Source organism: Capsicum annuum, chromosome 4 (genome assembly GCF_002878395.1).
Source record: "Capsicum annuum cultivar UCD-10X-F1 chromosome 4, UCD10Xv1.1, whole genome shotgun sequence".
In the NCBI taxonomy this organism is placed as follows: domain Eukaryota; kingdom Viridiplantae; phylum Streptophyta; class Magnoliopsida; order Solanales; family Solanaceae; genus Capsicum; species Capsicum annuum.
This window is the reverse complement of record NC_061114.1, coordinates 86,146,648-86,169,702: the sequence shown is the minus strand read 5'-3', so window position 1 is coordinate 86,169,702 and position 23,055 is coordinate 86,146,648. Positions and strand designations below refer to the sequence as shown.

General features: G+C 35.9%; 1 protein-coding gene and 1 pseudogene across 1 annotated transcript; both read right to left on the bottom strand.

Annotated features, from left to right (window-relative positions):
* Positions 1–17,584: 17,584 nt before the first annotated feature.
* On the bottom strand, positions 17,585–21,796 carry LOC107867893 (LRR receptor-like serine/threonine-protein kinase RPK2). The gene has a single exon (XM_016714363.2). The coding sequence runs from the start codon at positions 21,299–21,301 to the stop codon at positions 17,894–17,896; it is 3,408 nt and encodes a 1,135-aa protein (XP_016569849.1). The 5' UTR covers positions 21,302–21,796; the 3' UTR covers positions 17,585–17,893.
* Positions 21,797–22,220: 424 nt separating this feature from the next.
* The window catches only part of LOC124897960, a 103,667-nt pseudogene continuing 102,832 nt past the window's right edge, over positions 22,221–23,055 (bottom strand).

Genomic DNA, 23,055 nt, shown 5'->3' with positions numbered 1-23,055 from the left:
TTAAGGCAAAATTAGTATAGTTGGAAAGATAATTCAATTATGTATCTGCAGTTTGGACATTTTCACCTGCTAAGACAACTTTTGGACCAAAATTGTCACACTACAGTCCGTATATAAGAAAAGCAAGTATCGGAGGTTAAAATCCTTAGAGCTAGGTTACAGGACTTGTAACTATGGTTTGTACCTACACCCAGGGTTAGGACTGCAGTTCGTACCTATGCCCAAGACCAGACCATGGGTATAGACCACATGCATCTGCCGACAATAATGTTCTCTGATCGTTCCAAAATTGTTTCCTAGGGTTTCCATGTATCACTATTACACTCCTACAATGTTTTCAAGTCCAATTATGTATAGGTAATTAAGTTTTCCTATTTTAATTAGGTTTTAAATTCTAGGATTTATTATAATCTATAAATAACCTTAGGCTTTGTTTCATTTATTCATTCATTAATTCAAACATTATTCTGAAAAAGACATTCACATATTGATTGATTGAGAAAGAGGCCCATCTGGGGCCAAGTTCTAAAATTTCTAGTTGTTCTTGGTTTGTTATTCAATTTAAGACTTTGGGATTTCTTGTTTCATTATTGTGAGATTAATTTTATAATTTTGTTTGTGGATTCCATGATTGATCTCATAAATATGAGAGGCTAAATCCTTTAGCTAGGGTTGTGGGAACCCTAGCAGATACCGAAGTAAAGAAAGTGTCAAGACCTTCTAGATAAAGATTCTTGGATGTATTGGGTTTTTTCATTCTTATTGATTTCATTGTGGTGTCCAACGTTAAGAAACCGCATAGATTATTACTACTTACTCCAAAAGAGGAGTAGTGACTAAGAAAAGAAGATCACAACAGTAATTTGAAAATTAACGGTCGATCCACGCTACTAGGTATTATCTAAGTAACTATCATCAAATAACTAGAGACCCAAAAGGTAATAGTTAACTGGGATCCAGGATAAGGGTTAGTAAGGCAACATCTTAAGACTAAAAAAATAAAAAGAGAAATTCATCCGCTCGTTCAAAATACTATTGATGGGTACATAAACTATTAGATTCTGCATGCAAGGTATTGGAATAGTTCGACTAGGTAAATGATAAGTCTACTGAGTTGATAATTCAAGGGGAACACAAGACTAGTGTTTGTCTTAGATTGTTTACAACCAAGAGCAACCAATTCTTTTCCTTTTTCTATTTCAAAAAATTCCCTCTTTTTTTTCCCACACTGCCTAGTAATTTTGAACCAGTTCAAAACAGTTTTCTGGCCTATTCCCTTTAGGATCGACCACAACCTAGTTGGGTTTCTATATTTGACAGCAATTGTTTCATCCTTTAATTAGAGGTGTATTTTGGGCATTATAAAATTTTGGAACCATTTATGGGGAATAAGGTCTCAAAATTCTTTACTAAAGTTGTTATTGTTATCGGGTTTTATTTTATGGTGTTTTGTTTGTTCTGTTTCCTACTCTTCTTAAGATGACATCTTGGCTAAAGAAAGCATGGAGTGATGAAGACTCCTTTTTTATTGATCTTTTTCCTTTTAATATGGTGCATTATTGTAGAAGTGTGGCAAATATAGTATGTGATCACAAGGATAGCCTGTTGGAAATATTAACACACCTTGTCCACAACAATCATAAGATTATTTAAGAGGTTGACTGGTTTGGCTAGGATATTTACTACCCACAAGTATATTTGAATGCAAATATTGCTGCGTGGAATGCCCAACAACTTAGTTATGGGTGGTGTGAGACTGGAAGAATTCTAAAAAGCCAACTTGAAGAGCTGAAATTAGAGGAGTCTAAAATTTCTTATGCTCTTATGGATAGTATCACTCTTAAAGGGAGCATACTGGAGTTATATGGGGATGTAAATAAGACTGCAAATACTGAGTTAAGGCGTAGTGGTCCTCATTCAAAGTATTTTTCCACATTGTGTTTGGATAGTCAAATCTTGATCGAGTCATTTGAGCCTGAAGAAAGGTACAAGAAAGAGGAAACATATGTCTATATTCTTGAATTTGCTAAGCCTGAATCAAAGAACTACATTTCTCATGTAAGATTAAAGATGTACAATATGCCACATCTATTTCTTGGATCTTTTATTTTTCTACCTCCGCCCCATGAGCATAATAGGAAATCAGATAAACAAATAGAGGTGTAGTTTAAAAGTTCAAAGTGGAAAGAGAAATTTGAAGGCAAACTCTTGGGCTACCTTAATAAAGTCTGAGTAATCAAGGTACCCATGGGCTTGTTGGGGAAGTCTGAATACCCAACCATGTTTTTTTGTCATTCTGCGACGTGAATCAGGCGCTTCTTGGGAAGTAACTCAAGGTATTTTGTTGTTTATATTTATGTTCATGATTGATGTTTATCTTTGCACCTATGGTTCCACAGGTATTTTTCTAACTCTCTTGTTTTGAAGGGGATTGATGCATTAGGGTCAATGCATCATTTTAAGTTAGGGTGGGGCTGCTTGTGGGTCTTGATATCCTCTTGGGGTTTTTGTTGTCGGGCCTCTTTTCCCCAAAGTCTTGTTCCTAGTAGAGCTGAGATGTTTAGGAAATTCTGTTTTGTTATGTGATGTTTTGTGTTTAACTAGGAGAAAAATAATTATTTAGAGTATTTAACATATTTTTGTTGATGATACCCCTTCAATACCTTATTTTGAACTATGTAATATGAATGTATATATATATATGTGTGTGTGTGTGTGTGTGTGTAACTTTTGTGAATCTTGTTATGGTATTAGAATTAGGGACATGATAACCATTGCTAACAATTACATGAATCGAATAGGTACTAGATTGTGATATGACTCTGTGCCATGTGTGTGTGAGATACTACCTAGCTTTCTTTATGTGTTGAATTCAGAACTTGATTGGTTAGTCTTGCTAAGGTTGAAGGATAGTTGGTTAGGAAAGGATCATATGTCATTTTTTATTTTACTTTAATTTTAGCCTAAATGACCTTTCCTATGCGAAATAGCATCCCTTAATCCCCAGAGACTTATACCCATTTATTTATTGTCAGCTTTCAACTTTCCAATTGTATTACTATGAACTTGTTTTGGCCCTGGTCCTTCTTGGACATTATGTACCTCAACTCGGGAAAATCGCCTAAACTGAGGGTGGCTATCATAGGGGTGCTAATATATAGTAGGTATGAAAAAGGGTAAAATAAGAGAAAAAGAAAGGTAGGGTTAGGCGTGGTAGCAAAAGAAAAGAAAAATTATGAAAAAGAGAAAATAAAAAAACCACACCCAACCTGAATGTACTTTAAAATTAAAAGGGTGAAATAAGGGTAGAAATAAAGTAAAAATTGGCTAGTAAGTGAGACACCAAAGTTAGTATGGTGGCAAGGAGGATTAGTCACTTGATATGTCTATATGTACCGTACCAGCCTCCAATGGGTTGTATTGCTAGTTTCTTACTTGTTTGGGTAGTGTAACATTATATATGCATGGTTGTTTGTTGCTAATGTAATGTCCTTGCTTGATTCATTTTGTCTCACATTGTTGTGCTTCATAAAAACACACAGTTGGGTTTTAAAGTATTAAGCTTGGAGAGGTTAATGATCTTGAGCTTAAATTTGATGATTGATAGTCGTAGTTATCTTAGGTTTATCTTGGTTAAGCATCATGGTATTATTTTGTTAAATTTGGTTTCCTGAGGACATGCAACATTCTAATTTGAGGTTCTTGATGTGCTATAGAAATATGGCACTTACGATGCTTAAAACTATGACAATATGCCTACACTTAAGGCTATTTTGTTGGATTTAAGGTGTTTTTGGAGTGTTTTGCAGGAAACTAGGTTTTGGATGCTAAATTTGTGAAAAGGATGAAAATTGATGATTTTGGCCACTTACTTGATCATTATTAGGTATTCTTGACACCTTTTGGATTATATGTGACCAAAGCTTGTGATTGAAGTTGAAGATGAAGCTTGGTTGCAAGAGCCAGATTTGAAGATCCAAAAAGTTGATAGGGCTTTAGTAATTTGGCCATAACCTTTCACGCCGATACCGGATTGAGGTAAAATTGGTACTATTTGGAAAGATAATTAAATTATCTATCTGATGATGGGGATTTTGTACCTTCAAAGTCAACTTGTAGACTGCAAGTAGTATATACCGTCAGTATGTAGGCAAAGTGTCGGAGGTCAAAATCCTGAGAGCTAGGCTCCAGAACTTGTACCTGCGGTCTTTACCTATATCTAGGGTCAGAAGCGTAGGTATTACCTACGCCCAGGACCAGACCGTGGGTGCAGATCACATGTTGCCATGGATAGTGATTGTCCAGGATCATTCCAAAATTATTTCTAAGGGTTTTTATATATCCCAATTACACTCCTATGATATTTCTAAGTCCTAGTATGTGGGTAATTAAGTTTTCCTATTTTAAATAGGATTTGAATTCTAGGACTTCTTGTAATCTATAAATATCCTTAGTCTTTGTTTAGTTTATTCATTCATTACTTCAAACATTATTAAAAAAAGACATTCTATTGTGTCTAAGTTCTCAAACATCTTATTGTTCTTGATTTGTTATTCAATTTAAGACTTTGGGATTTCTTCTTTCATTATTGTGAGATTGATTTTGTAATGTTGTCTGTGGATTCCATGATTGATCTCATAATTATGAGCGTCTAATTACCTTTACTGGGGTTATGGGAAACCTAGCAAATTAACGACGTAGAGAAAGTGCCAAGTCGTTCTAGATAAAGATTCTTGAATGTATTGGGTTTTCTTCGTTCTTATTGATTTCTTAGTGGTGGACAATGTTAAGATCCCCCTTATATTACTACTACTTTCCCCAAAAGAGGAGTAGTGACTAGGAAAGGAAGATCACAACAGTAATTTGAAGATTAATGGTTGATCCATACTACTAGGTTTTATCTAAGTTAGATCATTAACTATAATTTAATAACAAGAGATTCAAAGGGTAATAGTTAACTAGGATCCAGGATAAGGGTTAGTAAGGCGACAACCTGAGACTCAAAAGGTAAAAGGTGAAATCGATTTGCCCGTCCAAAAGATTGTTGATGGGTACATAACTTATCAGATTTCCCATGTAGGGTATTGAACTAGTTTGGCAGTGCACAATAAGTCTACTGAGTTCAGAAGCCTGGGGAACATATGCCTAGTGTTTGTTTTGGATTGTTTACAACCAAGAGCAACCAATTCTTTTTCTTTTTCTATTTCAGCAAATCCCCCATTTTAATTTCCCGCACAGCCTAGTGATTTTGAACAAGTTCAAGATAGTTTTCTGGCCTATTCCCCGTGGACCAACCCAACCTATTTGGGTTACTAAATTTGACAATGACTACTTCATCTTTTAATTAGAGGTGTATTTTGGGCGTTATCAAATTTTGGTGATGTTGATGGGAAATACTGTCTTGGAATTATTTATTGAAGTTGTTAGAGTTATCGGGTTCACTTTCTTTTATTTTGTTTGTTTTGTTTCCTACTCTTCTTAAGATGACATCTTGGCCAGAAGATGCATAGAGTGATGAAGACTCTTTATTTATTGATTCTTTTTCTTTTGATATGGTGCATTATTGCAGAAGTGCGGAAAATATAGTGTGTGAGCACAAGGATAGCCTGTTGAAACATTAACACACCTTGTCCACAACAATCATAAGATTATTCAAGAGGTTGACTGGTTTGGCTTGGATATTTACTACCTACAAGTGGATTTGAATGAAAATACTACAGCGTGGAATGCCCAACAATTAATTATGGGTGGTGTGAGACTGAAAGAATTCTAAAAAGCCAACTTGAGAAGCTGAAATTAGAGAAGTCTAAAATTTCTCATTCTCTTATGGATAGTGTCACTCTTAAGAAGAGAATACTAGAGTTATGTGGGGATGTAAATAAGACTGCAAATCTTGAGTTAGGGCGTAGTTGACCTCATTCAAAGTATTTTTTTTCACATTTTTTTTAGCTAGTCAGATCTTGATCGAGCCTGAGGAATGGTGCAAGGAGGAGGAAATATATGTTTATATTCTTGAATTTGCTGAGCCAAAATAAAAGAACTATATTCCTCACGTAATGTCCAAGAAGTACAACATGCCACATCTATTTCTTTGGTCTTTTATTATTCTATCTCCTCCCGATGAGCATAATAGGAAATCAGAAAAACAATTAGGGGTGCATTTCATAAGGTCAAAGTGGAAAGAGAAATTTGAAGGAAAACTCTTGGGTCACCTTGATGAAGTCTGAGTAATCAAGGACCCCATGAGCTTGTTAGGGAATTATAATTGGTGAACTAAGTCCCATCATACCACAACATAAAATTAGGCACTGTTTGGGAGACGACCCAAGGTATTTTGTTGTTTGTATTTGTGTTCATGATTGACATCAGATCTCTTCACCTATAGTGCCACAGGTATGTTCCTAACTCTCTTGTTTTGTAGAGGTTTGATGCATTAGGGGCAATGTATGATTTTAAGTTGGGGGTGGGGCTACTTGTGGGTCTTATTATCCTCTTGGGATTTTTGTTGTCGTGCCTCTTTTTCCCAAAGTCTTGTTCCTAGTAGAGCTGTCATGTTTAGGTGTATTGTATTTTTTTTATGATACTTGTGGTTAACTAAGAGAAAAAAATGTATCTAGGGTAGTTAACATGTTTTTGTTGTTGATACCCCTTCAATACCTTTTTTTGAACTATGTAACATATATATATATGTGTGTGTATGTGTGTGTGACTATTGTGAATCTTGTTATGGCATTAGAATTAGGGACATGATAACCATTGTTAACAATTTCATAAACCAAATAGGTAGTAACTTGTGATGTGACTCTGTGCCATGTGTGTTTAAGATACTACCTAGTTCCTTTTATGTATTGATTTCAGCACCTGCCCGGTTAGTCTTTCCTAGGTTGAAGGATAGTTGGTTAGGAAAGGATCATAGGCCCTTTTTTTTATTTTAGTTCACTTTTAGCCTTGATGACCTTCCCTTTGTGAAATAGTATCCCTTGATCCCTATTTTGAGCCTTATATCCTATTTCTTTATTTTTACCTTTCACCTTCCCAATTTTGTTACAATGAACTTATTTTAGCCCTGGTCCTCCTTGGACATTATGTAGCTCAACTCAGGCAAATTGCCTAAGTTGAGGTTAGCTATTATAAGGGTGTATAATATATAATGGGTATGAAGAAGGGTAAAATAAAAAAAAATTAGGGTGGGTGTGGTAGCAAAAGAAAAGAAAATAAAAAAGAAAATAAAAATTGCGAAAAAAAAGTGAAAAAGAAAAAATAAAAAACCACACCCAACTTAGATGTGTTTTAAAATAAAAAGAGAGAAATAAGGGAGGAAATAAAGTGAAAATTTGGCTAGTAAGTGAGACCCTAAAGTTAGTATAGTGCCAAGGAGGATTAGTCACTTGATATTCCCATATGTACCGTTCCATCCCCAAAGCCTACTTTACAAGCCGAGGAAAGTCCTATAGTGATCTTAACTTTATTGACTAACTAAGGTAATGAAAATAAGGGCAAGACTATGGTATTTGACATGTATTGATTGGAACTTCTTTTATGAGTGAGAGTGTCTCTTGACCGTCCCTGCATTAATATGTTTGATTTCATATATGAGTGAGTGGAACTTCTTTAATGTGAGAGAACATTGGTTGTATTGCTAGTTGCTTACTTATTTAGGTAGTGTAACTTGTATATATTCATGGTTGTTTACTGCTAATGTAATGTCATAGCTTGATTCCATTGTGTCACATTATTATGCTTCATGAATACACACAGTTGGACTTTAAAGTATTAAACTTAGAGAGGGTAATGATCTTGAGCTTAAATTTGATGACTGACTGCCATAGGTATCTTAGGTTTCTCTTGGTTAAGCATCGTCGTATTGTTTTCTTATGTTTTATTTCTTGTGGACATCAAGATTCTAAGTTGAAGGCCTTGATGTTCTATAGAAATATAGCACTTACTATGCTTAAAACTATGAGAATATGCATGTACTTAAGGCTATTTTGTTGGATTTGAGGTATTTTTGGAGGGTTTTGCAGGAAACTAGGTTTTGGATGCTAAATTCAAGAAAAAAATGGAAAGTGATTCTTTTGTCCACTTACTTGATCATTATTGGGTAATCTTGACACCTTCCAGATTATACGTGGCCAAAGCATGTTAGAAGTTGAAGATTTGAAGTTTGGTTGCTAGTGCCAGAGTTGAAGATCCTAAAAGTTGGCAGTATTTCAGTAATTTGGCCATAACCTTTCACCCAGATATTGGATTGAGGAAAAATTGGTATCGTTGAAAAGATAATTGAATTATATATCTAATTGTGGGGACATTTTCACTTGCTAAGTTAACTTGCAGACCTCATGTAGCACATACGGTCTGTATGTAGGCAAAGTTAGTGTCAGAGGTCGAAATCCTAAGAGCTAGGTTGCAAGACTTTTACCTGTGGTCTATTGTGTACTGTAGAAATATAGCACTTTCAATGCTTAAAATGAGAAAAATATGCAAGTTTTTAGGCCTTTTTTTAGTTATGATCCGTTTTGTGTATGTTTTACAAGAAACCATAATTTGGATAGTAAGTTTATGAAAATGGTGGAAAATGTGTTTTTGGCTATTAAATACCTAGACTTTGAACTTTTTAGAAACAACCTTTTGGTGTCTCAAAGTTGGGTACGACTAGAGACTTGACTCATACCCTTGGTCACAACTCGTACCCACTTTGCCCTCTCCTTTTATACCTTGATCATTCCATGAGGGTAGCACACTATTTTCCATACGACATGACCATCCCTCACTTGTAACAAATGTATACGAGTCATATACTACTCAACCATATGGAGCATGGACCTAACTTGATTGGACTATTTTTGTTACGGTGATCTATACGAGTAAAAGGTTAAGTCGTACCCTTTGGTTATAACCCAGGGGTTCTAACTCGTACCCATAATAATGTGTTTGACCTAGGAGAAGCCTAAAGTATTATTTAGGGTACCACTCATACCCTAGGGTACAATTTCTATGGGAACCGTAAGGGAGAGTCGTATCCCTACACAAGTTAACTTTTCATCTTTTAACTAAGGGCCTTTTGGTTTCCCTTGCCTAAAACCCTAACCTTTCTCTCTATATAAGGCATTGTAGCCTTCTAAATCTTCATTTACAAGACTCAAACACTCCTAAACACTACAAAAGCTTCTTTGAGAAAGATTGGAGGCTAGGGTTTAGAGGTGTTCATCAAGTGTAAAAGAAGATTCAAGATTGTTGGTGTGTCATATTTGTTAAGTCATGTATCTCTTCCCCTCTTTAAATATCTCTAAACCTATGTATTTCACACTTGGATTAATAAGTGTACATAGTGATTTTGAAATCAAATGAAAAGGGTTTTGTTACCTAATGATGTATCATGTTAAATCTTGATTAGCCTTATGTTTATATATGATATTGATGATGAATTGCATGTAAGGGTGCTTGTTGTATGTGGATTAACATGAAGGTCTTGAGTAACCCTGATCTTGATAATATATACCATGAAAATAGCCTTATTGAAGGTATGCACCCAAGGTATTTGTAAAAATATCTAAATAAGTTATCTAGTCATATGTTGATGATGTATTGAACTATGGAAATGGCCCAATAAACATGGATGAATAATAAATGAACCATGTGTGATGAAATTGATAACCTTAGTTGTTGTCTAATGAAAGGGTAAATACCCTAGATATAAAAATAAACTTAAATTGTGGGTTGGACCCAAGTATGGTGAGAATGTGGCATAAAATTATTGTACGGGTCTTGATGACCATAACTTGCTTTATATGTTGAATTAAGTGAAGGCATTGGCCTATTGAGATGGTTGAGAAATGAAGGCTCCCATAAGTACTATGTGATCATGTATAGTGTGGAATTGGCTAAAGTGGTAACAGTTCTTAAATGTTGTATTGAATGTATGCTGATACATGGGCAAAGGGTTAAAGTCCCAAATGCCAACTAATAATAGTTGTGATGGCTTGAGGTTGAAGTCCCTTACCTTATGTGATGATTTAAGGTTGAAGTCCCTTTCCTTATGAATGGATTGAAGTTAAATTCCCTTGTCTAATGATATTGCTCGAGGTTAAAGCCCCTTGCTTAAAGAGATCTCTTGAGGTTAGAGAACCTCACTGAATGGAACGGCTTGTAGTTAGAGTCCAAGTATAGCATGAGGTTAGAGTCCCTTTCCTAATGTGCGAGCATTAGGTCAAAGTCCTATGCCCAATTAAATGTGTGGACACGTGGTTGAAGTCCTATGTCCAATTGGATATGTGTATGGCTAGAGCCCCTTGTTTGAATAATTGTGTATGTAGTTAAAGTCCTTGGCTAATTAATAAGTAAGCATGGTTGAAGTCCCTTTTTTGAGTGCATATGAATGTGGTTAAAATCCTATACATAATGTGAATTGTTAAACCCATAAGTGTGGAGGGTAAAAGTCCCCCACTTCATGTTTAATGAATGAATGCTTGAGAATGATGATGAGCATTGATATATTAATTAGAATGTGATATATCTATATGTATGGATTAGTGTAAGAATGAGATGAAATGTCATATATTGACTTGATGTTGATTGATAATGATATTTTATCACTTATTCTTGAGCTACATGCTAGTATTCCAACCACTAACTGTCTCTGGACGCTATGCCCCCATGCGACATAGGGGTCGGAGCATCTTCTTTTCATCATACATAGTGATTAGTAGATTAAAATAGTTCGTGCATTGACTTGAAGTGGTGAGCTTCCTTTCTTCGGAACACATGCACCTCTTGGTCTCTTATCTTTAGACTTGGTCTCTTTAAGACTTGGTTTGGCTATTATCGGGGGGCTTGTCCCGACATATACATTTGTTGACTTTCGGTTTTGTATAGAAGTATTGTGAGCAACTGTGAACTTAGGTGTGAGTTAGGTATTATTAACCTATTATTGACTTATGATATTATTCCTGCAATCTTAACTTGTGAATTGGAGTTCCGTCGACCCCTATTGTATGATGAGATGTTGGGTTAAGTCATTAGGGAGACCTCTGGTTCAGGTAAACTTGAGGTGCCCATACAATATACATCGGGGTTTGGGTCGTGTTAGGCCGTTTTTGGAGTGTTTATGGATGATTGGGATGTTTTTTAACTTGATCATGAACAATGCATGTTCCAAATTAAAAGTAGAGCAGGTACTACCTGTGCCTAGGACCGGACTGCGGGTGCAAACCACATGCGGCCGCCGACAGTTAGTTTCCCAGATAGTTTTGAAATCATTTCCTAGGGTTTCCATGTATCCCAATTACACTCTTATGATGTTTTTAAGTTCTATTATGTATAGGTAATTAAGTTTTTTCTATTTTAATTAGGATTTGAATTCTAGGGTTTCTTGTAAATACCCTTAGGATTTTTTTAGTTTATTCATTCATTAATTCAGACATTATTCGGAAAAAGATATTCACATATTGATTGATTGAGAAGGAGGTCCCTTTGGGGCCAAGTTCTCAAACATCTTGTTGTTCTTGATTTGTTATTCAATTTAAGACTATGGGATTTCTTCTTTCATTATTGTGAGATTGATTTTGTAATTTTGTCTATGGATTCTATGATTGATCTCATAACTATGAGCGATTAATTTTCTTATCTAGGGTTGTGGGAATCCTGATAGATTAATGAAGTAGAGGAAGTGTCAAGTCGTTCTAGATAAAGATTTTTGCATGTATTGGTTTTCTTTGTTCTTATTGATTTCTTAGCAGTGACCAACATAAAGATCCCGCCTAGATTATTACTACTTACTCCAAAAAAAGAGTAGTGACTAGGAAAAGAAGATCACAATAGTAATTTGAAGATTAACGGTCAATCCATGCTACTAGGTATTATCTAAGTAAGATCGTTAACTATCATCTAATAACTAGAGATCCAAAAGGAAATAGTTAATTGGGATCCAGGATAAGAGTTAGTAAGACGACATCCTTAGACTCAAAAGGTAAAGGGTGAAATCCATCCGCTCTTCCAAAAGACTGTTGATGGTACATAACTTATCATATTCTGCATGCACGGTATTGGAATAGTTCGAAAGTGCACGATAAGTCTACTGAGTTGAGAAGCTAGGGGGAACACAAGCCCAGTGTTCGTCTTAGATTGTTTACAACCAAGAGCAACTATTATTTTCCTTTTTCTATTTCAGCAAATCCTCCCTTTTACTTTCCCGCATTGCATAGTGATTTCAATAAGTTCAAGACATATTTTCGGCATATTTCCTATGAAATCGGCCCAAACCTAGTTGGGTTACTATTTTTGACAGCAACTGTTTCATCCTTTAATTGGAGGTGTATTTTGGGCGTTATCACTAACATGCGTTGGGACCCTTTCAGCAGGGAGAGCTGAACACATATAGCACATGGGTGTCCTTAGGACGGATAGACCTAGATAGTCTAGATTAATGATTTTTAAATTCTCAATTTCATGACCCTTACCCCATTCGGCATCTTATATATGTATATATCAATATGTACATGTAGTTTTGACTGATTTTTGACATGGAATTATGTTATTACTTTCCCTGAGTTACATACCATTACTTATCCCACTGAACATCCTAGAACGCTATATCGTTTCATGATATAGGGTCCGAAGACACTTCTGTTGCTCTCTGTGCAGCGTTAGGTGATTAGCACGTTCATTGAGATATTTTGAAGTGGTGAGCCTCCATCCTTCGGAAGATCTTATCATTTCATTCTCCTTTCTTCATTTACTCAGTACATAATGAATTTTTTTATCATAGTTGGGGGCATGTCCCGACTTAGATGTTATTAGAATTTTTAGAGGTTATTGTAAACTGATATGGGTTGGTTGGTTACTGTTGTTAACTTTTAGTCTTCTTTGAGTTATTTTACTCATCTTCTTATTACTGGTTATTTGGCTTCCGCATTTCTATTATTATGGGCTCATGAGGTTAGGCGATGGGGGTGGTCTCTGGTCCATAGTGGGCTTGAGATACCAGTCACGACCAGGCCCTGGTTCGGATCATGATAACCTCTATTTTTATTTCTTCTTTTTCTTTTTTGTTTTTTCTTTTCTTTTTTTTCTTATTTGAATTCATTTGTCTCAACCTTCATTTTTTTTTTCTTTTTCTCTATTTTTTTTCACAAATATTATTTATTTTTCATTTGTTTTTAAAAAAAGTTAATTCATTTGCCTTAATCTTTATTTTCTTTTATTTTTTGTTTTGATCATTTCTTATTTTTTGTTCTTTTTTTTGTTTTCTTCAAACATTATTTTTATTTTTTTCTCAATATTTATTTTTTTATTCTTTTTTGTTTTATTCTACTCTTTTTTCTTTTTTCTCTTCACCTTTAGTTTTCTTCTCTTTTTTTCTTTTTTTCTCAATATTTATTTTTTTCTCTTTTTCTTCTCTTTTTTCTCTTATCTCAACTTCTATTATATTTTGCTAATGAACATAAAGTTGGATAATCCACAAAGAGGATCTTCTTTCTTTGACATCGAAGTAAATTTAAAGGTGTGACTTGTTGTTTGGAAGTCCTTCGAGATAAATCTTTCCTCTAAGGCAAGTTATGGAACATATCATAAATCAAGATAAAATATGATAGTGCCAAGTCTTTCCCATAGGGCGTAACTTGTTGTTTGAAAGTTCTTGAGCAAAGTGTGGCCTCTAAGACATAAATTATAGTACATCTCATAAATCAAGACATAATGCGGTAGTGTCAACTATTGCTCATAGGTTGTACTTGTTGTTTGGAAGTCCTTCGGCTAACTCTTTCCTTTAATGCAAGAGTGATAGAACATCTCATATATTAAGACACAATGTGGTAGTGTTAGCTTTTGCCTATGGGTCGTACCTTGTTATTTGAAAGTCTTTAGGCTAAGTCTTGCCTCTAAGACAAGAGTTATAGAATATCTTATAAATCAAGGAACAATGTCATAGTGTTAACTCTTGCCCATGGGGCGTAACTTGATGTTTGAAAGCCCTTCGACTAAATCTTGCCTCTAAGGCAAGAGTTATAGAGCATCTAAAAAATTAAAACATAATGTAGTGGTGTCAGTTTCGTACATGGGGCGTAATTTGTTGTTTGAAAGCTCTTGGTCTGAGTCTTGCCTCTAAGGCAAGAGTTATAAAACATCTCATAATTTCAAGACATGATATGGTAGTGTCAAGTTTTGCTCATAGGGCATAACTTATTGTTAGAAAGTCCTTGAGCTAAGTCTGGCCTCTAAGGCATGATTTATAGAACATATCATAAATCAAGACACAATGTGGTAGTCTCAACTCTTGCCCATGGCATGTACTTATTGTTTGAAAGTCCTTGGGATAATTTTTGCCTATAAGGCAAGAGTTATAGAACATTTCATAAATCAAGACACAATTTGGTAGTGTTAAATCTTGCCCATGAGGTGTAACTTGTTGTGTGAAAGTTCTTAGGTTAAGTCTTGCCTCAAAGGCAAAAGTTATAGAATATCTCATAAATCAAGGCACAACGTAATAGTGTCAACTCTTGCCCACGGGGCGTAGCTTGCTATTTGAAAGTCCTTTGGCTAAGTTTTGCCTCTAAGACAAGAGTCATAGAGCATCTGGGAAATCAAAACACAATGTGGTGATATCAGTTCTTGCTCATGGGGTGTAACTTGTTGTTTGAAAGTTCTTGTCTAAGTCTTTCCTCTAAGGCAAGTGTTATAGAATATCTCATAAATCGACACACAATATAATAGTGTCATCTCTTGGTCATGAGGCATAACTTGTTGTTTGATGGTTATTGGGCTAAATCTTGCCTCTGAGGCGAAGGTTATAAAGCATCTCATAATCAAAACACGATGTGGTAGGGTTAACTCTTGTCCATGGGGCATAAGTTGTTGCCAGAAAGTCTTTGGGCTAAGTCTTTCCTCTAAGGCAATAGTTATAGAACATCTCATAAATCAAAACACAATATGGTAGTGTCAACCTTGCCCATGGGATGTAACTTGTTGTTTGAAAGTTCTTGAGCTAAGTCTTGCCTCTAAGATAATAGTTGTAGAACATCTCATAAATTATAACACAATATGGTAGTGTCAACTCCTGCCCATGAGACGTAACTTGTTGTTTGAATGTCCTTGGATTATGTCATGTCTCTAAGACAAGATTTATCGAACCTATCATAAATCAAGATGCAATGTGATACTGTCAAATCTTTCGCATGGGGCGTAACTTATTTTTTCGAAGGAATCTAAGAAAAGAAAAAAAAATAATAGTTCTTTAAAAATAAAATCAAATAGAGTTGAGGGAAAAAAGGATCAAATAAAAATATTAAAATAGAAATAGTCGAGGAAAAAGAAAAAGGAGAAAAAATAGATGTTAAGCAAAGAAAGGAAAAAAATGAGAAAAAGAGAAGATGATGAAGAAAAAAATGATGAAAAAAATTTAAGAAATAAAGATCGAGAATTTAAAAAAAAAAATGAAAAGAAAAAAAATAGAAATCAAAGAAAAAGAAAGAGAAAAAAGCAGAAGTTCAAAAGAGAAAAGAGAAAAAAAAGTAAAGGTTGAAATTATTTTCGAAAAAACCAGAAAGAAAAAAAAAAGTAAAAAGTAAAAATAAAAAATGTTGAAATATAAATAAGCATGAATCATTGTTTAAAGTTATTTGAAATATAGAGGGGCAAATAGGCAAAAATTCTATATCTAAAAAAAGAAGGAATACTAGTTTTGTAAAGTCACAAGTCATTCATTATGTGAATCACTAAGTGGTTTACCGGACCGTATCCTTATGGAGAAACGGCATCTTTTTTCTTCTGAACTTATCCTCCAAACTCTCTTTAGCACTTAAACTTAACTTCTGTTTATTTACCCACCTTAACATCTTTAAAGTTTATTTGTTTGACCCCTAAAGGTGACGTGACATTTTTTTTAAAAAAAGGGCTCGTTTACTTATTAAAAAGGAAAAAAAACTGTGTTTTTTTTAATTAAAAACTGATAAACCCACTTTTTATTTTAATATACATTACAAAAGAATATCCTTCTCTTCAATGTCCTCCATCCCCCTCATGGCAACCCACACCCACACCCTACACTCTTTTCTTCTCCAATTGATCAAGGACAATACTCATTTTCTTTAAACCATCAATTCTTCCATTAACAATCCCATCCATTTTCTTCAACCATTAATTTCTCCATTAATAACCTCACCCATTTTCTTCAACCATTAATTCCCCCATTAACAACTTCATCCATTTTCTTTAACCATTAATTTCTCTCATTAACAATCTCACACACATTCTCCATCAACACTTTCAAGATGGTAATTAACCGGACACAAAATGTAATGATTAAGATGTAATAATTCTACATTCTTATACCCCCGAAAAAAATCACCCTTCAGCTGAAAGCTTTGAAAAAAAATAGAGTTTTTTTTTTTTTGCTTTGCTTTTTTCTGATTTTGAAAACCATAATTAACAAACTATGTGATTGGTCTGAGATCATCATAGCGATTATGTTGTTTCAAAATCAAATCTTCAGCCCTCAAAATCAAAATTATATTTACAATTTATCCACTATGTTTACTTTAGTCCAAGACTATGAAAGAAGAAGACCCACCTGTCTTCTTAAAAAAAAAATAAAGTTTTTTTTTTTACTTTGTTTTTCTTTTCTTTTTTTTTGAAAAAACGATTGAGATTCAATTGGAAAATTAGGGGGTGGAGCGCTGGAAGAGGAGGAGGGGGGCCTTACGTTTGCAGGGTAAAAGGTGGGGGTGAGGGCTGGAAGAGAAGAAAACATAGAGAGGGCGGGGTGGACGAATGGGGTGGGGGTGTGAAGAAGAAAGAAAATGGGGATGGGAGTGCCTTTTTTATTTAATATATATAAAAATAATGTATGGGGGATTAAATTTTTTTTAGAAAAATAGTAATTTCTTACGTGGCATTGATGTATAGGCGAGTATAACACACTCTCCGTTGTGAGAGTGGTATTCAGTTTTGAGGGGTAAAAATAATATACTTTAAAGATGTTAAAGGGGGTAAATAAACAGAAGTTTAATTTAAATGCTAAAGTGAGTTGAGCGGACAAGTTCAAGGGGCAAATCAGGTCTTTTCTCTTTTCCTAATTAAAAAGATATTCTAATTTTGGACCGAATATAAAATGTCATGTGTAGTGCTACTTGGCCTATTTATTTATTTATTTATCTATTTGTTCATTGGAGCGTGCATCACTCTCCAACTCATCCGGTTGGGTGGATTTTTCACGTTAAAAATTCATAAAGTACAAGAGTAACAAAAGCACCTCATAATTTAAGTATGAAACTTACAAAATAATGATAATAATAACTTAAAAAGGAATTTATTGTATTCACTCTTATTTTTAAAAAAAAAAATAAAAACGCACAAATTGCCGAGAACACATAACCCTATGTTTTTATGACTATTCGAAAGCCCAGGGTTAGATGTGGACTCAACCATCATCACCAGAAAAAAAACAAACAAAATTCAGCTTTTTATAACGTCCAACATATACAGTACCAGGTTTACTCCTCTCTGCAGCTTTTATAACTTTAACATATACAGTACCAGGTTTACTCCTGTCTGCAGCTTTTCATTTGCTCCGACACTAAAAAGAAAGTAAAAATTGCAGAAATCCTTCCTATTTTTTGCTCTTATTTAACAAAACAAATAAAAATGTGATACATGCATACTGTGTTGAAGACAAGTATCTGCACTCTTCTGCAGATGAATCTGCACACCCCCTAATTAGGGATATGACGACATGACATGGAAAAATGGGGGCACGGCTGGCTGGCTATATACTACAATTCACAAGCAGGCTACAAATACAAATCTGAACCTAATAGGAGGCCCAAATACACCTTACTACCAAGTTCTAAGTTTTAAAATTACAATTGGGCTAAACCATATCCTATCCAAAGACATGCAGCAGCTAACACGACGGGGGTTGAAGTTGCTTCAATCGTCTTACTACTTGCTTCATTGTAGGTCTAGTAGAAAGAGAGTCAACTGTGCAGACCACAGCCAAGTGTAGGACCTCAACCAAATCATCATGTGGACCTGAATCCCATAGACCAGCAGTAAAGAATTCCTTGGCACGGCCCTGGCGTAAAAGCATGCACGCCCAAGCTACAATATTGAATCCATTGCCATAAGAAGAGAAAGAGGGATCAAGTGCTTTCTTATCAGATATTAACTCAAGCAACACAACCCCATAACTGTAGACATCAGCCTTGTCCGAAACGCGGCAAGTCATGGCATATTCAGGAGCAACATATCCAAAAGTTCCCGCCACACCAGTAGTGGCATGGGTCTCTGAAGTTCCCAGTAATCTAGCCAAACCAAAATCAGATAAATATGCATTATAATCCTCATCCAATAGGATGTTGCTTGGCTTCACGTCACGGTGAAGCACACGTGGTACACACTGATCATGCAGGTAGGCAAGTGCACGAGCTATATCCAAAGCAATCTTGTGAAGAACCCTCCAATCCACAGCCCTTGTAGACCTCTCCTGAATAAACTTTTCCAAATTACCACCTGGCAAATAGTTATAGATTAGAAACATTTCTGTTTCACTATTATGATATCCTATCAGAGTTACGAGGTTGGGATGCCGAAGCCTCCCCAGAGTTCTGATTTCTGCATCAAATTGTTGAATCCCCTGAAAACGTCCTACTGCAAGTCGCTTTACTGCCACTAGGAACCCTGGCGCAATCTCCGCTTTGTATGTTGCTCCAAAACCACCACTGCCTATGCAATTGCTAGCATTGAAGCTCCCTGTGGCCCGCACGACATTCTCAAATGTCAAAGGAACCGCAACTTCTGTAAAAACTGTAACTTCTTTCCTGGTAGATCCCGCAACTCTAGATCTTGGATTCCATTTTCTGGTGTAAAAGAACAGGATTGTCAGAGCAAGAAGAACTGACACAATAGCTGCAGCAGATGTTATGGATGCAATCTCTATTGAGTTGAAACCACTGCTCCCTCCTTTTTGGGTTGAACCCGATGGAGATGCAGCAGAATCTTGTGAGTCCCCTATTCTTCCCTGCTGATCTGCAGAAGGTGTTGATAGAGAAAATGCACGGCAAGATTGCAGAAAGGGGTTTCCCTGAACACTATTGCATTTCATCAAATCTTTGTTTAGAGGCAGTGGCCCAGACAGATTATTGAAAGACACGTTAAATACTGCCAGTGTGGTCACATTGGCCAAGCCCGAAGGTATTTTCCCTGATAAATTATTGTTATTGAGAAGAAGGGCAGTCAAATATCTCAAATTCACCAGATTCTTTGGAATTTCACCAGACAAAGAATTCGAAGAAAGTTCAAGCACTTCTAAAGAGTGCAATTGCCCAAAACTTGAGGGGATGGAGCCAACCAGATTATTGCCAGCCAAAGAGAGGTAACTGATATCCTTCAACTGGCCAAGACTGCTAGGAATATGGCCTCGCAGGAGGTTCCAACTTAAATTGAGAGCAACCAAAGAAACCAGACTCCCTATACTGGGAGGAATTGTCCCATCAATCTGATTTTTGGATGCATCCAACAGACTAAGAGACCCACAAATTGCACCAATATCCTCTGGAATTTGACCAGACAATGCATTATTGCTTACATCAACAATCATACCTTTCAATTCATGACATTTCTCGAACAAGTTACCAGGAAAAGATCCAGAAAACCTGTTACTACCAGCAAGAAATGCATAAACAATTTGCTTGCCTAACCTTTCAGGTGCAATGAGCATGGAAGGCGATAAATTTCCTGTGAAATTGTTACCACCGAAATTATGAAATACTGCATGGTCACCATCACCTCCAAATAGTGAAGTGGTGTCTAGAACACTTCTACTGGTGAAATGTGCAATATATGCAGATGATGTATCATAGGGCATAAATGGATCTCCACTGCTGGATACAATATGAGCACAACTGTAGTTGGAAAACTTGGGAATTGAACCAGAGAGATCATTGCCACTCACATCGAACACAAACATGCAAGGAACTGGCAGTTTGTCAACAAGCTGTCCAGTCAGCCTATTTGAGTTCAAGTCAAGAAAATGCAGCTTCTGGCAGCTACCCAATTCTTCGGAAATCTCTTCATGATAATAATTTTGAGCCAAATTCACCATCTCCAAACTATCACAAGCACCCCAACTGTCGGGAAATTTTCCTGAAAGAGTTGACCTCGGAGCCCATATCATCCTCAATCTAGGAAGCCTGGTAATCTCTGGTGGGATTGTGCCTTCAAAAAAGTTATACTCATCAGTATAAGCCCATTTTGCGGAAGCGTCAATTGCTGAATCAGACACATTTGGAAGAGGATCCCATAAATTTGACAGTACAAGAATGGACAGTTTCGAGCAGTTTCCTAGCTGAGATGGTATTTCTCCACTTAGGCTGTTCCTAGACACATCAAGAATCTTGAGCTCAGTTAGTTGACCAAATTCAGCTGGAATACCCTCTTCCAACAAATTTGAATACAAGGCAAGTGACTGCAACCGTCTGCAGTTCCCTAAACTTTTGGGAATAGCCTCACTTAATAAATTACCTGCCATCTCTAGAATTTCAAGCTTCTCACAAGAACGCCCAATCTCACCCGGAATAGACCCGCTGAGCCGATTAAAAGACAGGTACATTCCCCTCAGATCTCCAAGTCCACCAATGAATGCTGGAATAGTCCCATTTACTCTATTTCCAGCAAGATTCAAGATTTGTAGAGCAAGGCAATTCGACAAGGAATTTGGAATCCCACCCACAATCTTATTAAAACCCAAATTCAGAACCCTCAATTTCCTCAACCCCTTAAAATTCAATGGCAAAAACCCAGTAATTAAATTCCCTTCCAGATCCAAAACTTCAAGTTTCTCCATATCCCAAATTCCCAAGGGAATTTCACCAGTCAATTCATTAAAAGGCAAGGATAAAACCCTGAGTTCAGTTAATTTAGAAATTACCACAGGTACTTTACCAACAAGCTTCACACTATTATTAGCACAAGCCCTTCTAATTCCAAAGCCATACAAAGGAAATTGAGCAATTTTAGAACAAGATAAAGAACCCAAATTACCTCCACTGATGTTCAAAGACACAACACGTGAACTGGAATCACAGAAAACACCAAACCAAGAACAGTGATCAGTACTTGTCGAACTCCAGCTAGAAATCACTCCAGAAGAGTCTAAAAGTGAGGCCTTTAACTCCAAGAGTGCTGATTTATCTGAATCTGAAGAGACTGCGTACCCATGAGCTAAGAAAAACGCACAAACGATGAGAAAAAGCTGCTTCAAGGGTTTGTGATTATTGAACCATTTGATGAAAAAACAACAACGATGACCCATTACTGAAACCCCAAAAGGGTCTTCAAAAATGCAAAAAGCAGACCCTAAATCCCCTTTCTTGTCAAGATGATGGAAACCAGAAATGGGGTTTTGAAACCCAAAATCCCTAGCCCTAACCCTAGTTTTTTGGGCTGCTTCTTTGTGAACAGAAGAAGAAGAGGAGAGAGAGAGTCAAGAAGAGAGGAGAGAGAGAAGACTTAAGACAGCCAGAGAGAGAGAAAACGCGTTGCTGCTGTTTTTCAATTTTCTCATTTTTCTCTGTGACTCAAAACTCTTTTTCCTTTCCTTTGTTTTTGTGTCCTTGTACGTTCATTTCCATTAAATTCTTTGCTCAACTGTTTTCGTTTTTGTTCGTCTCAAATTATTTTCAATTTCTCATTTTTAAATTATTATTATTTTCTAATGTGGGGTCTGTTGAAGAGAGTAATGGTGGGGTCTGGTCTACATACTACTTTGGTGAAAGAGATGGGGACATGCCGGTCAATAAATGCGTCATCCCGTCAATATCCTACCTTCCATGGCTGATGCATCATCCCATCAATATCTACCTTCCTTGGCTGTTGAATACGGACGACACTAAAAATTACTTCTACCGTCCCATTGTGTATGATATTTTTATATTCGTATCATCTTTTCTTATTGAGATAATACATTAAAACTCCTTGAATTTGTCCCGATAATTTATTTTATCAATTAAACTTTATGGATAATTATTTACCCCTAAATTTTTTTGAATATCATCTTAAAAATACAAAATCCCTCTCATTAAGGAGAGTGTATTACACTTGCGCCACACCAGCGTTACATCAGCAATACATCAGCGCCACGTCAAAATTTATTTTTAAAAGAGTGACCCTACTAATTTATTTATTATACAATATTAAAAAAAGAAAAAAAAATCCCTCCGCCCTTCCCGCCCCTAACCTTTCTTCTTCCAGCCCCACCCCACCCCCCTTTCTTCTTCTAACCCCACCCCCACCCCTTGAATCACTTTTTGGTCATGTAATTGCTTCTCCTCAGCCAACCTTTTATATTGATTTGCTTCCATTTCAACTAGACTCTTGTCGTTTTGTAATCGCAATATCATCCCCAATGTTTTCTCAGCTGTTATACTGCTGCAATTCTCTCCTTTTCAAGTTTCAAACAAGCAACATTTGCTCTATGCCTTTCCATTTTTATCATTTTTCTCAGTGACAAAACATCAAACACTTTGTCTTCATCATTACACTCGTCTTCATACTCCTCCTTTTCATCATCCATTTTCAATAAATCACAATTTTTTTCCTCTTCTAAGTTCGAATTCATCAATAACCCAATCTTACAAGACTTCATCTTTTCACTGCATTTCCCATCAAAAATATTTTTGGAGCAACAACCATTTCTCAATTCACGTGATTTCCCACAAAAATCACAAAATTAAAAAAACGATTTCAATCCTTACAATACCAAGTAAACTGCAAAACCCTCAATCCCAAACCAAGCAACAACAAAAACTCCAAAACTTTATACAATCGTCCAAACCACTGAAACACCAAAGAATCAAATCCTTAATCAGCATTCAAACTCAAATGCTTCGATGATTCAATTATGGCAACAGATTTGATAATTTGAGAAGTAATTGGGGTTAGATTTTTTAGGGGGGCTGGTGGTGGTTGGCATGTTAGAGAGTAGAATTAGGGTGGGGGTGGGGGTAGAAAAAGAAGGAGGAAATTCTTTTTTTTTGTTATATATATATATATATATATATATATATA

Excerpts from the sequence above, each read along its gene's own strand:
- LOC107867893 (XM_016714363.2), bottom strand. The coding sequence starts at position 21,301 with ATGGGTCATCGTTGTTGTTTTTTCATCAAATGGTTCAATAATCACAAA.